This window comes from Nycticebus coucang, chromosome 1 (genome assembly GCF_027406575.1).
Source record: "Nycticebus coucang isolate mNycCou1 chromosome 1, mNycCou1.pri, whole genome shotgun sequence".
Taxonomy (NCBI): Eukaryota; Metazoa; Chordata; class Mammalia; order Primates; family Lorisidae; genus Nycticebus; species Nycticebus coucang.
This window is the reverse complement of record NC_069780.1, coordinates 17,104,531-17,121,298: the sequence shown is the minus strand read 5'-3', so window position 1 is coordinate 17,121,298 and position 16,768 is coordinate 17,104,531. Positions and strand designations below refer to the sequence as shown.

The following is a 16,768-nucleotide window of genomic DNA, read 5'->3' as shown; positions in this document are numbered from 1 at the left end:
AGCTGGACAGATCCTCTAAACAGAAATTAAACAAGGATATAAGAGACTTAAATGAGACTCTAGAACAACTGTGCTTGATAGACGCATATAGAACACTCCACCCCAAAGATAAAGAATATACATTCTTCTCATCACTCCATGGAACATTCTCCAAAATTGATCATATCCTGGGACACAAAACAAATATCAACAGAATCAAAAGAATTGAAATTTTACCTTGTATCTTCTCAGACCATAAGGCACTAAAGGTGGAACTCAACTCTAACAAAAATGCTCGACCCCACCCAAAGGCATGGAAATTAAACAATCTTCTGTTGAATAACAGATGGGTGAAGGAAGAAATAAAACAGGAAATCATTAACTTCCTTGAGCATAACAACAATGAAGACACAAGCTACCAAAACCTGTGGGATACTGCAAAAGCAGTTTTGAGAGGAAAATTCATCGCTTTAGATGCCTACATTCGAAAAACTGAAAGAGAGCACATCAACAATCTCACAAGAGATCTTATGGAATTGGAAAAAGAAGAACAATCTAAGCCTAAACTCAGTAGAAGAAAAGAAATATCCAAAATCAAATCAGAGATCAATGAAATTGAAAACAAAAGAATCATTCAGAAAATTAATGAAACAAGGAGTTGGTTTTTTGAAAAAATAAATAAAATAGATAAACCATTGGCCAGACTAACGAGGAATAGAAAAGTAAAATCTCTAGTAACCTCAATCAGAAATGATAAAGGGGAAATAACAACTGATCCCACAGAGATACAAGAGATCATCTCTAAATACTACCAGAAACTCTATGCCCAGAAATTTGACAATGTGAAAGAAATGGATCAATATTTGGAATCACACCCTCTCCCTAGACTCAGCCAGGAAGAAATAGAGCTCCTGAACAGACCAATTTCAAGCACTGAGATCAAAGAAACAATAAAAAAGCTTCCAACCAAAAAATGCCCTGGTCCAGATGGCTTCACTCCAGAATTCTATCAAACCTTCAAGGAAGAGCTTATTCCTGTACTGCAGAAATTATTCCAAAAAATTGAGGAAGAAGGAATCTTCCCCAACACATTCTATGAAGCAAACATCACCCTGATACCAAAACCAGGAAAAGACCCAAACAAAAAGGAGAATTTCAGACCAATCTCACTCATGAACATAGACGCAAAAATTCTCAACAAAATCCTAGCCAATAGATTACAGCTTATCATCAAAAAAGTCATCCATCATGATCAAGTAGGCTTCATCCCAGGGATGCAAGGCTGGTTTAACATACGCAAGTCTATAAACGTTATCCACCATATTAACAGAGGCAAAAATAAAGATCACATGATCCTCTCAATAGATGCAGAAAAAGCATTTGATAAAATCCAGCATCCTTTTCTAATTAGAACACTGAAGAGTATAGGCATAGGTGGCACATTTCTAAAACTGATTGAAGCTATCTATGACAAACCCACAGCCAATATTTTACTGAATGGAGTAAAACTGAAAGCTTTTCCTCTTAGAACTGGAACCAGACAAGGTTGTCCTCTGTCACCTTTACTATTCAACATAGTGCTGGAAGTTCTAGCCAATACAATTAGGCAAGACAAGGAAATAAAGGGAATCCAAATGGGAGCAGAGGAGGTCAAACTCTCCCTCTTTGCTGACGACATGATCTTATACTTAGAGAACCCCAAAGACTCAACCACAAGACTCCTAGAAGTCATCAAAAAATACAGTAATGTTTCAGGATATAAAATCAATGTCCACAAGTCAGTAGCCTTTGTGTACACCAATAACAGTCAAGATGAGAAGCTAATTAAGGACACAACTCCCTTCACCATAGTTTCAAAGAAAATCAAATACCTAGGAATATACCTAACGAAGGAGGTGAAGGACCTGTATAAAGAAAACTATGAAATCCTCAGAAAGGAAATAGCAGAGGATATTAACAAATGGAAGAACTTACCATGCTCATGGATGGGAAGAATCAACATTGTTAAAATGTCCATACTTCCCAAAGCAATCTACCTATTCAATGCCATTCCTATCAAAATACCAACATCATACTTTCAAGATTTGGAAAAAATGATTCTGCGTTTTGTATGGAACTGGAAAAAATCCCGTATAGCTAAGGCAGTTCTCTGTAATAAAAATAAAGCTGGGGGCATCAGCATACCAGATTTTAGTCTGTACTACAAAGCCATAGTGCTCAAGACAGCATGGTACTGGCACAAAAACAGAGACATAGACACTTGGAATCGAATGGAAAACCAAGAAATGAAACTAACATCTTACAACCACCTAATCTTTGATAAACCAAACAAGAACATACCTTGGGGGAAAGACTCCCTATTCAATAAATGGTGTTGGGAGAACTGGATGTCTACATGTAAAAGACTGAAACTGGACCCACACCTTTCCCCACTCACAAAAATTGATTCTAGATGGATAAAGGACTTAAACTTAAGGCATGAAACAATAAAAACCCTCCAAGAAAGCATAGGAAAAACACTGGAAGATATTGGCCTGGGGAAAGACTTCATGAAGAAGACTGCCATGGCAATTGCAACAACAACAAAAATAAACAAATGGGACTTCATTAAACTGAAAAGCTTCTGTACTGCTAAGGAGACAATAACCAAAGCAAAGAGACAACCTACACAATGGGAAAGGATATTTGCATATTTTCAATCAGACAAAAGCTTGATAACTAGGATCTATAGAGAACTCAAAGTAATCCACATGAAAAAAGCCAACAATCCCTTATATCAGTGGGCAAGAGACATGAATAGAACTTTCTCTAAAGACGACAGACGAATGGCTAACAAACACATGAAAAAATGTTCATCATCTCTATATATTAGAGAAATGCAAATCAAAACAACCCTGAGATATCATCTAACCCCAGTGAGAATGGCCCACATCACAAAATCTCAAAACTGCAGATGCTGGCGTGGATGTGGAGAGAAGGGAACACTTTTACACTGCTGGTGGGACTGCAAACTAGTACAACCTTTCTGGAAGGAAGTATGGAGAATCCTCAAAGCACTCAAGCTAGACCTCCCATTTGATCCTGCAATCCCATTACTGGGCATCTACCCAGAAGGAAAAAAATCCTTTTATCATAAGGACACTTGTACTAGACTGTTTATTGCAGCTCAATTTACAGTCGCCAAAATGTGGAAACAGCCTAAATGCCCACCAACCCAGGAATGGATTAACAAGCTGTGGTATATGTATACCATGGAATACTATTCAGCCATTAAAAAAAATGGAGACTTTACATCCTTCGTATTAACCTGGATGGACGTGGAAGACATTATTCTTAGTAAAGCATCACAAGAATGGAGAAGCATGAATCCTATGTACTCAATTTTGATATGAGGACAATTAATGACAAGTATGGTTATGGGGGGGGAAACAGAAAGAGGGAAGGAGGGAGGTGGGTGGGGCCTTGGTGTGTGTCACACTTTATGGGGGCAAAACATGATTGCAAGAGGGACTTTACCTAACAATTGCAATCAGTGTAACCTGGCTTATTGTACCCTCAATGAATCCCCAACAATAAAAAAAAAAAAAAAAAAAAAAAAAAAAAAAAAAAAAAAAAAAAAAAGAAATAGAACAAAGGTCAGAACAAAAGGCCCTCACTGTTTTTCAAGCGCCTTTAAACCCAAGTAGTGAATATGCCAGAGCAGCATGTGTTGTAATGGTATAACCTTTAATGTCTTCACTACTAACGGATAGGCAAATCGTGATCATTAGATGAGAGCTCTTCATTTTCAGATTAAGGAATTAAGATTTTTTTAAAGGAATAAATGTGCAATTATAGGGAAGAGGTGACATGAGAGGAAAGTTAAGTTTTTCAAAAATAAAGCTAAATTAATGTGACAAATGGTTTAAAAAGTTATTAGTGATGAACAAATGACTGCATCCCTCTGATTCAACAACTACTTGCATTGCATTTTGTGCCAGGTGCATCCATTCTCCCCTGCTCTGAATTCCACTTTGTGTTATGCTTTCAGGGACCACAACAGCAAGCAACATTGCCACCTGCTGGGAGTTGGAGAAATTACAGAATTGGATTATCTTTATTCAAATATTTTTAAATTTCAGGATTCGAAGCTATATTAAAAAGTTCTATTTTTACAAAACAGATGTAAGCAAATTTCAGTTGTGCTTAGTGACAATTTTCATCTTTTAGGTCATAATTCTATTGTTAAATTATAATTCTTAGACTTGAACTCAGGGAAAGCTGCAATTTGGGAATTGCTGTTCTCTTTGAATAATTTACATTTTTACTCTCAGTTGGTGCCACTAAATTACAGGCATTAAATCAAGCAAGTATAGCTTGGTTAGATGTATTTTTTTAATAGAGGGGATGATTCAAAAAGCACATATCATTCTGTGATTCTCCATTAAAACTGAGTGGAATAAATGTAGTTAAATTAAAAGGCATCTTGCCAGAGGAAAAAAAATTGCATCATTCTGCTTTGTAGTAGGTGCTCTTTTCTTTACTTAAATTTGTAATGGGAAATCTAAGGTTGTAAGTGATAAAATATTTGCATAAAGTTTTTTGTTGCTTCATTATTAATATTAAAAAGAAAGATGTACAAGAAATTGTGGTAATTTATGATAACTTATAAATTATAAAATACTAAAAATGTAAATGTAAGTTAAATGAGAAAATTAAAATCACCGTAATTGCAACAATGAAAAAACATGCATGCTTACAGATCAGGGCCAGGAAGTTAAGCTAGGTTTCTACTGATGGAAATCATGTTAAATCATGTTAATGTAAACTTCTGGAATACGGTGAACATTTGCATTTTCTCTATGGTGCTTTGCTGTTGTCATAATCCTAACCATATGAATCCGGTTTTGGCCAAGGTCTGAAGCATCCTCTCCACTGTCCTCTGCAGAACCTTCCTTTGCCCACTGACCCTATGTGGATCAGTTCAATTTGCCGTAAATGCTCTGACTTGCTGTGACACCCTGCCACCCCATATTCTCCTTCAATACTGTATTTGAAAAGTCAGGAAGGTACAATCTGCTCCCAGTAAAAACAAAATTCCCAGCATCAAACACATACACAATTTCTAGGGACGAAAACAGTTCTTCACTTTGTTCCTCAAGACAATTATCAAGTAGTTCCCATAGAGATAAGGGACCCTCTCCTTCTGGTCTCCCTTCTTTGTCTCCTCTTCTCTCCTTTCAACCCTTCCATTATTTTTCTTTTTTCTCATCCCTGGGGATCATTTGATTCCATCACATTTCCCCTGAGTGAAGCTGAAACAGAGCAAAGTGGGGAGAGTAATTCGCGTCCCTTGAGCCCTGCATAGAGGAGGATAAAGGACAATGGTCCTTGAGGTCTGTCCTCAGAGTGAAGCTTTGAAAAGACAATCAAAACTTCCTTTACTGATATTGTTCTTATTTTAAAGCATAGCAAAGTTTGCCCTTTCTCCCCCTATGTAAAGCCCCTGTTTATTACTCTAGTTTGGTATAGCCTTTGGTGGGGGACCAGATGTGAGTGGGAAACACCTACACCAGGAAGGAGATGAGAAAGTGTGAAGCTTTATTTGGGGTGAGGGTAGACATGAACCCAATGATAACATCCCTCTCATGCTTCTTCTCCTTCCCATCTGCCAGTCAGGCTGGCTTCTAGCTCTCTGCCTTCCTCTCCATGGGGACTTCCAGCCAATTGCTAGACAAACAGTTAATAAAGGATGGCTTATATTGCACACAAGGATAGTAGTGATCTTGTTCATATCAGTTACACAATAAGGCCTCTGAGCAAACTCCAACTTTCTATTCTGTTGCTTAAAATAATGGTTATGATCTGTGCTGAAAAGGGAAAGCCAAGCTTTCTGTTTTGTATGTCTGACCATGAGTCCTCCAGTCCGTAGCTATTTCTCTGGCTGTAATTTCTTTCATCAGTTGCATTGTAGCACAAGGACAGAAGGAAACCATTCACAAGCTTAAGTGAGATATATTTTTATGACAAGGCAAATGCTAATAGAAAGCAAGTGAGAGTAAAACTCAGGGACTTATATTATGGCTGACCTTGGGGTGGGCAGTTTATTAAAAAGTAGAATATCCTTACATTTTTTTTCTAATAGCTGGTGATGCCTTACCTAGTCACCATCTGGGAGTGATGAGAGGTATACAGGGTGACCATAATTATAGCTCATGTGCAATTGAAAATAGTGTGCAAAAAATAAAAAAATTAAAAAATAGTGTGCAATTAAAGTTTAAAATTGCACATGAACTTTATGGCCACTGTGTATATGCCCGTTACTGAAATGTTTTGCCTATTGATGTGCTGGCAGAGGAAGCAGGTAAGACTGTAACTAAGTGAAAATTCAACTCAACATATAAAGTGGGGTCCGAGTTTGTTTAGCATTTTATCTTCACTTGGACCTAAGCATGGCCAAAAGTTTTCAGAATAAGCTATTATATGATAGCAGGAGTTCTCAATGCTGGTTACACTTTAGAATTACCTGGGACTTTGAAAAACTAACCAGTGCTAATGCCTAATCTCAGACACTAGAAAGTTTAATTTTAGAGAGCCTTGACTATATATCCTAACTGTCCTCCACAGAAGCCTGGGAAAGTATTCCTCCTCTCTGGGAGCCATCAATGGAACTTCTGGAGCTCTGGCCCAAGTACCTAGCACAGGACCTGGAGCTTAGTGACTGTGCAACGAATGTCAGTTCCCTTGTATTTCAGTGCTCCTCTATACTCTCTAAAAATTCCATGGTGGGCGGCGCCTGTGGCTCAAAGGAGTAGGGTGCCGGCCCCATATGCCAGAGGTGGCAGGTTCAAACCCAGCCCCAGCCAAAATAAATAAATAAATAAATAAAAAGTGAAAAAAGAATAATAAAAATTCCATGGTGTTCTGCACCCTCCCCTTGGTATTGTCTTCATCAATGAAAAACCTTCCTATATCTGCTGTTTGGATTTTATCGTGAACATAGCTGAAATTCTTGTTTTTCCCCTTAAATGTCCAGGGAGTTATCTTAAGGTATTATAAGACCTAGGAATACTGGCTGAATTTTATATAAATATGTATATATAATTCTATGTTATATATTATATATATATTTAATTTATATACATTTATATATCTGGCTTCATAAGGTTTTTTGGTTGTAGGAACAAAGATTCACTCAGGTTGCCTCAAGAAAGATGAGTACGTTGTAAGGGTACAGGGGGTCATTTAAGAAGCAGGAACATTACAGGAATTTTGGGAGGTGTGGTAGGCAATAAAAGATGCCGGCAAGATTATCATTTTGTCCTTCAATAATTTTCAGTTTTGTCTTCCACATTAATGGTGTTTTGCTCTCTATTTCTGTTTGTATTCCCTTTGGATTTTGTTCTGACCACTTTCTGACATGTCTCTCTCTGTCTCTAAAAATTCAAATTTCCAGAGAGAGAAAATCATGTAAGACCTCAAGCACCACTATTTGTATCTGAGTAGAGCTTTTATAACATGTGTCCTTGGAGGTTGCTGGCCAGACTCCCCTTGGATAAGGTGTGTATCCTGTCCAATCACCTTTAAGTCGCTAGAACCTGGTCATCTATATCTAAGGCAGCCAGGAGGTCCAAGCATGGGGCAGTTCTCAGAAGGAGCTGTGGGTTGGCAAGAACCTGTGGACTAATAGAATCAGATAATTAATCCAAAGAGCCATAGAACTCAAAGGTAGAAATCATAATCTCCTGGGATCCTTTCTAAAATACAGAACTCTTGGTCTCACTCCAGATCCACCAAATTAAAATTTCAAGAGGGGGATTAGAGTGTGCATACATATAATTTTAAAATCTCCTCAAGAGAACACAACTGTGACCTTGTGGGGGAACAAAGCAATGTGAAGGATAACAAGGTTCAGGCTGAGATTATTAAGTTTTGATTTTCTTAGTAAATTTATAAGGAAAATCTGATGTACTCCAATGAAAGTGTAGCTAAAATAGAACCGCTGAGGTGGAGTAATTGTCTTCAAAGAAATAAAGATATAAGGCGTGTGTTTCCCTGTGCCCTCTAGAGTTTCTACAAATGAGTGTGGGAGACCAGCAAGAGCTAATGTTAAGTCCAAACATCGTGAACTTTTGTTTGGCCTCAAACAAAAATTGAGAGTTCGTTACATTTTATTCCTTCTCTACACTACACTTTCACTACATACAGATATATGTGGTGAAATATAAGCAACATATAAACAAATTTTATCAAAATGCTATATGACTTTATAAATAAAAATTTCATGGGCTAATTTAAGAATATCTTTCACTTCAATGGGGATGAAAAGTAATGAACTATTTGGTAATGTTTTAAAGAAAGAGTTGCTCAACATAAATATATCTTAATAGGGAACATCATTATAGCCGGGCGTTGTGGCGGGCGCCTGTGGTCCCAGCTACTCGGGAGGCAGAGGCAAGAGAATCACTTAAGCCCAGGAGTTGCAGGTTGCTGTGAGCTGTGTGAGGCCACGGCACTCTACCGAGGGCCATAGGGTGAGACTCTGTCTCTACAAAAAAAAATTAGGGAACATCATTAAAACAAAGAAGGACATATGTCTTCTGGGTATTATTATCTTTATTACAAAACAAATATTTTATGTTGAGGTAACATTTCAAATAGTATTTGTTAGAAATCAGTTGAATCCAATATATAGAATTTTGCTGTGTGCAACATATGTAAAGGACTCAGAGAACAGTTTTTCCAGCATTTCACATAAACATATTTTAGAAAAAAAAAAAGCTAAAATTTATCTATGTGAATAGGGATTTCTCTTTCTTACTCTCCCCTACCCAATCCTCCATATTATTATCAGTGATCAGTGAAGCAATAATCATGGGAGTTCCACAAAAAATGAATAAGATAAATTAGTTGGAAAAAAAAATGGTTCGTTTTTCCAAAACACCTCATTGTCATAGTTTAAAATGCTTTCACAAACTACATAATTAATCACATAGTATCTGCTTTTGTCTATTCCAGGAATAGAATTCTCTGATCTTCAATGGAGAAATCTATGCAACCCTCCAACTCTTGTGTCTTTCCTGCCCTGAAGGCCACCCTAATTCTCCAAAGCAAAGTTGGTCACACTCCCCAGCGCTCCCATGCATGTTGTTCATGCCTATGATTTGTCGTCTAGCACACTGGAGTGTAACGACTCTTGTTTCCCTTATATATATTCCTCCTTAACTCTTCAGCTTTATGTATCCTATAAGCTCCTCAGGAGCAAGAAACAAGTCTTAAGCTTCTTTACATCCCCAGCACCTAGCACGGAACCTGGTATAATCATGGACCCTGGAGAGCTGTGTGTTAGGCTAATGAGTTAGGAGCTATTTCAGCAGTGAAGTTATATGCACATCGTCCTTGGTTCCAGCCTCATTGAGTATGTTCTGCTGTCCTTTCACATTATCTAAACCTCTATGAAATGAGGACACCTAGAAACAAGTGTGTTGTCCAGCAATTCCTTTCAGAAAAATGGCCTCTCATTACCCTTTTGGTCAAAATATCAATAAATTATAGGTATTATGTTCTCTCTACTTTCAAGCCCCCAAGTCTCCTTTACGTGCGAGCTTCTTCCTAATAGGATGCTAATAGCCATCTTGGCAGTCGTTGTCATCTTGATCCCCAATGGGCTTGTTGTGGTAAGCATCGACTGTTAATTTTCTGCTTTCTATCTCCACGGTTTTTGACTGGCCGTCCTCCTCGCTGCTGGAGTTGCTCTCAGTGGAGTCGCTGTCTTCTTTGGACCTGCTGCTGTCCTGAGAGTCGCTGCTACGGTCTTCCTCGGAGGCACTCTCGGCCGAGGCGCTGCGAGACCGGAGGCCCTCCTGACTGGAACTGTCCCCCTCCTCGGAGGACTCCGGGCTCTCCTCCGACGACTGGAGGCTTTCACTGGACTCACCGTTGGCCTGCTCCTCTCTGGATTCGCTTTCTGAACTGGAGGACGTGGTCAGGCCACCCTCCTCGCTGGAGTCGCTGTTGGCGGCGTCATCCGGGTTGTCCCCCCGAGACTCGCCCGCAGCCTCCTCTGGGGACTCGCTGCTGCTCTCTTCCGATGGCAGGTCTGCCTCCTGACTGGATTCGCTGCTGGGCTCTGGCTCATTCCGACTGTCCTCCTGGGCCTCGTTTTCCTCTCTGTCTTCCTGAGATTCATTCCTGCTGTCCTCCCGGGACGGTCTGAGGCCTGCTTCCAGGGCGTCGGCGTTCTCCGTGGAGTCGCTCTGGACTTCCTCCCGGGCGCGGCTCCCGTCGCGCTCTTCCGGGCCGGCTTCCTGGGAAGGGCGGGACTTCCGCAACGCCGTCCTGCTGGGACGCTCCCCGGCTTGGCTCTCGCCAGAGTCCTCAGTGCTCGTCCTCTCACTGTTCCTGGTGGAGTCCTTCCTCCACCTTATGCTGTCTGGGTCATCACTCTGCATTCCCTCGTCATCAAACTCGGAGCCATCCCCATGGCTCCTCCCGCCGTCACTGCCAACTCCTACCCAGTGCTCCTCACTCTCGCTATCTGGAGTGGAGTCACTTCCCCCGGGTCTGCTGTCCACCATGTCATTGTCAAGGTCCCTGCTCTCACTGGTGACATCTTGGGCACTGTCTTCTGCCTGTGGGACACTCTCTTCACTGGATTGTGTGGTGTCAGCAGAATCCTCATCACTTCCCCGTCGGGAATTTCCTCCTTGTCTTTCTTCAGACACTGGCCCGTTATCATCATCACCAAAGGTGTCATCTCCACTGTCATCTTCATCATCATCTTTATCATCTCCTTGTATTGCTGCATTGCTAGAGAAGCCACCAGCTGGTCTGTGGACATCCTGACGATCATCAGAGACCAGTCCCTCCTCGGACTCAGTGCTGTCACTGGGGTCTTCATTTGCCTGGAGTTTGGAGTTAACAGATATGGTCAGTACTCCAGGAACAATGAACAGGGGGTGGTCTAGTGCCTGTCTAGGCTCTTTCTGCTTCCTTCTTCCCACATCCCTTTCTCTAACTGGTGAATTCTACTGCTCAGTAGCATCTCTGCCAGAGCTTACACGGGAAGGAGGAGGAGGAGTTGAAACTCAAGTTGTTGAATTTTAGATAGGCACATATCACCCAATGCTGCAAAAATTTTTTCTTTAAAGCTTTCTAGAAGTCACATTTATAAAACTCAAATTGTATCTTAAGTATGATTGAGTTTTGTAAAACTCTCAGAGAATTTCTTTGTGAATTAAAGAGTTGGTTTATCAAACTTGTTCCTTAAGTTGTTTGATTTAAAAACAGTTTTTAAAAGATATCAAGTGATCTTAAAATGACCCTGATATTTTTTTTTCCCCTCTGGGGGAAAATTGTATTAGGGCAGGAGGTTAAAACCTGTAGCTAAAGTGAAAATAAAATATTATATAGTAAGGTATCTACCCCAGCCAAACCACATTTATACATGGCAGAGAGTTGCCTGTAAAGACTCAGCTAGTAGATGGCAACTAGTGTGGCCATCGTGGCAGTTTGGTGCTGAATGGGAGGTCAGAGAGACAATTCCCATAAGAAAAACTGTATGCTCTTCACAAAGAAGGAAGGATAGCAAGTCTCCATACGTTACACTCTGGAAACACCTGCTGTCTTTCCCATATCTTACAACAGAGCATATTTGCCAAATTATATTTTTATCCCCATGTTCCTAGTGATAGATGTCTGAGTTTTTAATTGGGAGCACACAATGACATCACTTCCTAGCACTGGGGTGTTATACTGGTAAAGTGGAACCGAGTGTAGGCGCAATCTACCATACCTCCTTAAACATACCCCACACCTTTCTCAAGCAGAGATTGTTACCCTCACTTGAGAGCTTAGAAAACTTTTAGGCAATAAATCAAGAAGTCCCAAGAAAAGCATTTCCCCATCTCTATGCTTTTGAATTTCTATACCGTTCCTCTGATGAACACTTAGGAAACAGAGATAAACAGCCTAATAATAACTCATCTTCCAACTCCAGCTAAGTGTAGGATGCAATACAGCTCAAAGCTTCAGGAAAAAACCTGGTTCCTAGATTCTCTGGAGCCCCACGGGATTGAATTTGGTCAGAATTGTAGGAGAGCTAAGAAAGTAATGACACTTATTCTTAGCAAAAGGACCAGGAAATAAGACTGCCTGTCTCTGTCCCACGGCCACAGACAGAGTCATTCCTAAAGCAGCTGTTTTCCTTCAAGTTTCCTCAGCAGTCTCCTACCCTCTCCTCCAGCAAGTTTCTTGACAGAGAAGGCTCTCTGGTGCCTCTTTGCCTGATCTGAACCACCCAATTATAAAGGCAACATTTTAGGTTCCTGGGTGAGCTAGCACTGGCCTACCATAGCCAATGACCATTTGTATGCATATACAAATACGTATGTGTGTGTGTGTGTGTGTGTGTGTGTGTGTGTGTGTATATATATATATATAGCTAGGAAGGACATTTAGAGCCACAGTGCCTATAATCTGGCCTCAGTGCTAAAACAAAATGAATAGCATATCCACACTGAATTCTCCTCACTCATTTTCCCTTCTTATTTTATGGGATTATTTAGCTAGCATAACCAATGGTTAGCAAATATTATATTTAGAACTGTTGCCAGGTAATTTAATCTAACATCATTTCCTTCAATTCCAAAGTAGACTGAAAAGTTAAGTAAGTTCTGTTTAATTACCTGTTCCTCTGAGCTAACTTGACTTCTTTCTGACGACACACCACTCTCCTGAAAGGCAGAAAAAAAATATTTATTTTTCCTTTTACTAATTCATAAAAGGAAAACTGCTTCCAGTTTGGATTTACTACTTTCAAATAGTAAAAGGGGGAGGGGAAGGCAAGAAAAAAGGGAAAAGGTGATGGGAAGATTGTTAGTTACTTCATGAGATGTTTATGACAAAAATAAATGAGATAATTACCAAGGGTGGTGTTGATGCCGGAGCCAAATGACCCTGCAAAAAAAGAAGGAAAACAATTACAGTTACTTCTTCACAGATGGATCATGTCATTGCAAATTTTAGAATAATTTGAGGTGAATTTTTTTTGGTCTTAGTATCTATTTTACATAGACATGAGTCAAGGCTCAGTGGCTCCTGCCTATAATTCTAGCCAAGGCAGGCGGATTGCCTGAGCTCAGGAGTTCAAGACCCCCGTCTCTACTAAAAATAGAAAAAGTAGACAGGTTTTGTGGTGGGCACTTGTAGTTCCAGCTACATGGGAGGCTGAGGCAAGAGGATCACTTGAGCCCAAGAATTTGAGATTGCTGTGAGCTATGAGGCCAGGGCATTCTACTCAGTGACTTCTCATAAACTAAGTAACAATCTTCCCATCACCTTTTACCTTTTTTTCTTTTCGCCTCAAAAACAAAAAAGAAAGAAAAGAATATATACATGAGTAACTATGAGATTTTTATGGTGAAATGGCTGAAAAACGAGGGAAAATAACTAATGGCCGGAAAAGATCTTGGGATACAAAAGATCTGAAAGATTTTTATGTTTCTAATATTTTACTTATAGAAAAAAAAAAAACATGCTTTCTTTGAAGCTGGCTGTTCATACAAACTAGAGGAAAATATAACATTGGAAAAACAGTACTGAAACTCGGAATCCAGGCTTAAGTTTCAATTAACTCATTAGTTTTGGTTTTAGCCCTGAAAACCAACCATCTTGGTGCTAGCACTAAAAGTCATATGTTCCAGGAAACCCCTAAGTGCCAGGCAAACTGGGATAGATGGTCACTCCCTGTGAACATGGGCAATTCACTTCACCTCTGTCAGCTTCTGGTTCGTAAAAACATAACTCACTGTGTTTATACCACAAGGTTGCTGTAAGGATAAAATAAGCTAATGCCTATGAAACCATCTTGAGAATAATTCAATGTGATGTAAACCAAAGAAATGGGCCATTTTGATACTATCTACCTTATAAAATTGAATAGTAGACAAAAATGAATTGAGAAAGCCATTAAAACCTTTCTTGAGTCACATAAGAGCCCTGATATTAAAAACAAACATTAAACCTGAAATTTAACCAGTCATGCTTCTGATTTATTTAACTTTCTTTAGTCTCATAAGCATGATAAGAATGCACGAGCAATTTCCCTTGTTTCTCCACCTCCTTCCTGTGCCTATTCTTCCCCTTCCACTTGAACAGGGCAAGGTCCCATATGGAACACCCAAGGCCCAAAGTAGAGCAGGGAGAAGCTGCTACTGGTGACTCTCAACAAGCCTCTCAGCAGTGCCGGGCTAGGGGCACCTCCGCGTAGGAGGAAGCTGTAATCTCCTTAAGTCTCTGGCCTGTAACACTGTAGGCAGGCACAATGGCAGACGCCACCCCAGGCAGGTATCATTTGGAATCAACAGATGGAGAGAACAAGACCTTGTTATTTTTCTCATTCTAAGGCTAGGTTTGAGAACAGGGCATGTTTGTGAGTCTCTAGTTAAATGAAAGAAAGGGAATCTACAGTGCCTGTTTTAAATTAACCAGCCTATGGACTACCCCTGATGAAAGTTCATAATAAATCCTGCAACATCTATTCAGCCTCACACAGGGCCAGGACCCCACCTCAGGTCTCTGGCTACCACCAAAAGCTTTGGGCCCACATGCCTCAGCCAGCAAGAAATGACATGGTGAACAAAAGTTCATACTTAGCATAAGACTTTAACCCTTCCTTCTTCTAGTGCCAATGTTGAAAATTCATTGACCTGGCCCTTTGCTGAGAAGAACGTAACACACTGGTTAAGAATGTAGGTGCTGGAGCAAGAGTGGTCAAAGTCTGGCTCTAACTCTAATTAACCATATAACCAGGGCCTAGACCAGGCGTCCTCAAACTGCAGCCCGCGGGCCACATGAAGTGGTGTGAATTGTATTTGTTCCCATTTTGTTTTTTACTTCAAAATAAGATACGTGCAGTGTGCATAGGAATTTGTTCATATATATATATAAACTATAGTCCGGCCCTCCAATGTTCTGAGGGACAGTGAATTGGCCCCCTGTTTAAAAAGTTTGAGGACACCTGATCTAGACAAACTTACGCTCTGTGTCTCAGTTTTCTAACCCGTAAAACAGGAATAAGACATAATGCCTGATTTCTTGGAGCTCTTATGAAGATGAAGAAAGTTAACACATGAACACCTAGAACCATGTGTGCCTGGAAATGATTCTTAAGTTATTGAGAGTTAATAGTGATTAGGTTATTAAGAGTCAACACTCAATAATCACTAGCTCTCATTCCAAAAACTCTACCTAGTATTCTCTCATTCTCTTGTCCATTCTCACCTCTCAGCACTTGACTGCCAGCCCACTAGACATCTGTTAAAACAAATGTGGGGTCATAAACGCTCCTGGACAATCTTGGTTCATTGTCATCTGTCCCTTTGTACCACTGTGTACGTCCATTATAAGAAAGCTAAAAGAAAAATGCTTTCTCACCAAATTATACTATTAAGTTAGAATTTAAGCCTTGCTTTTTTACACAAACCAGAAAGTGTAGCTTTTACTGCCTGTAGCTTAGTCCATATGCTCATTAATTCATTAGCACCTTCAACATTTGCAATGGAGTCAATTTGGTTATACTAATAACATGTTAAAATTAAAACATTTCAAAAGTTGTATATCTACTCACCTTCCACTCTTCAGAACTTTCAGATTCATTATTTTGGTACCTGGCTACCTAGAAAACGAAGTACACGTGGTCAACCCATGGACTGTTCAGAACTTTCAGATTCATTTCTGGCTAGGTAGAAAATTAAGTACACGTGGCCAACCCAAAAAGTGATTCTGAAGCAGCAGTTATTAATACTTTATAGAATTAGGATCAGGAGTAGTCAAATTTTAGGCCAAGTCAGAATCACATGGTGGACTTATTAAAACACAAATTACTTACTAAAACATTAATTAAAACACTAATTACCCCCCCCCCCCCATAGAGAGTTTAATTTAGTAGGTCTGGGGTAGGACTCAAGCACTTGCGTTTCTAACAAAGTCCTAGTTAATGTGGGTGCTGCTGATCTGGGACTGACACTTCGAGAACCACTGTTCATGGAGCAGAAAAATGAGCACCATAGCTATATGAATGGCAATGAAACATAATAAGAAATAACTTGAATGATATTTTACAGGAAACAGTTTCCTAAGAAAGTACTATTTTTATCTGGCTGGAACAAACACAGCCACTTGGTTCATACCCAATTAGAAAATGTTGAGTTTTATATATAAAAGTGTTTTGATTCATATATCCCTACTTGCATCCTGATACTTACCGGGAGAGCGCTGGATAACCCCCATAGGAACATAAGTAGGATGCTGGTCTTCATCTTCGGTGTGAAGTCTCTACCTGTAATGAAGGACACAAATATTTTTCTCTATGTTAAAGAAATAAAGTCATTACACCTTTTTAACAGCTTCTTCCTATTAAAAAAAAAAAAAAACCATCCAAATGTCCATCAACTGATGAATGGATGAATATAATTTTATTTGGCCAAAAAAAGAAATGAAGTATTGATACATGTCTCAAAGTAGAGCAACCTTGACAACATTATGCTAAATGAAAAAGAAGCCAGTCAAAAGTCTATATTTGTATGGATTTCGTTTATATGAAACACCCAGAATAGGCAAATCTATAGAGATAGAGGGTAGATTAGTGGTTGCCTGGGGCTTGGGGATATGGGAGGCTGATCACATTTTGGAGATGATAAAAATGTTCTAACATTGGTTGTGATAAAAGTTGCACAACTCTGTGAATATACCAAAACTCATTGAACTATACACTTCAAATGGGTAAAGTATGTGGTATATAAAGTTTAAC

General features: G+C 39.6%; 1 protein-coding gene across 1 annotated transcript; it reads right to left on the bottom strand.

The window, feature by feature from the left end:
• Positions 1-8,626: 8,626 nt before the first annotated feature.
• DMP1 (dentin matrix acidic phosphoprotein 1) lies at positions 8,627-16,277 on the bottom strand. Its single transcript, XM_053594938.1, has 5 exons — positions 16,224-16,277; positions 15,587-15,634; positions 12,883-12,915; positions 12,645-12,692; positions 8,627-10,862 (listed from the first exon to the last, which is right to left on the bottom strand). Exons 1-5 carry the CDS (start codon positions 16,275-16,277, stop codon positions 9,582-9,584), a joined length of 1,464 nt encoding a protein of 487 aa, XP_053450913.1. The 3' UTR covers positions 8,627-9,581.
• Between the last annotated feature and the right edge of the window lie 491 nt (positions 16,278-16,768).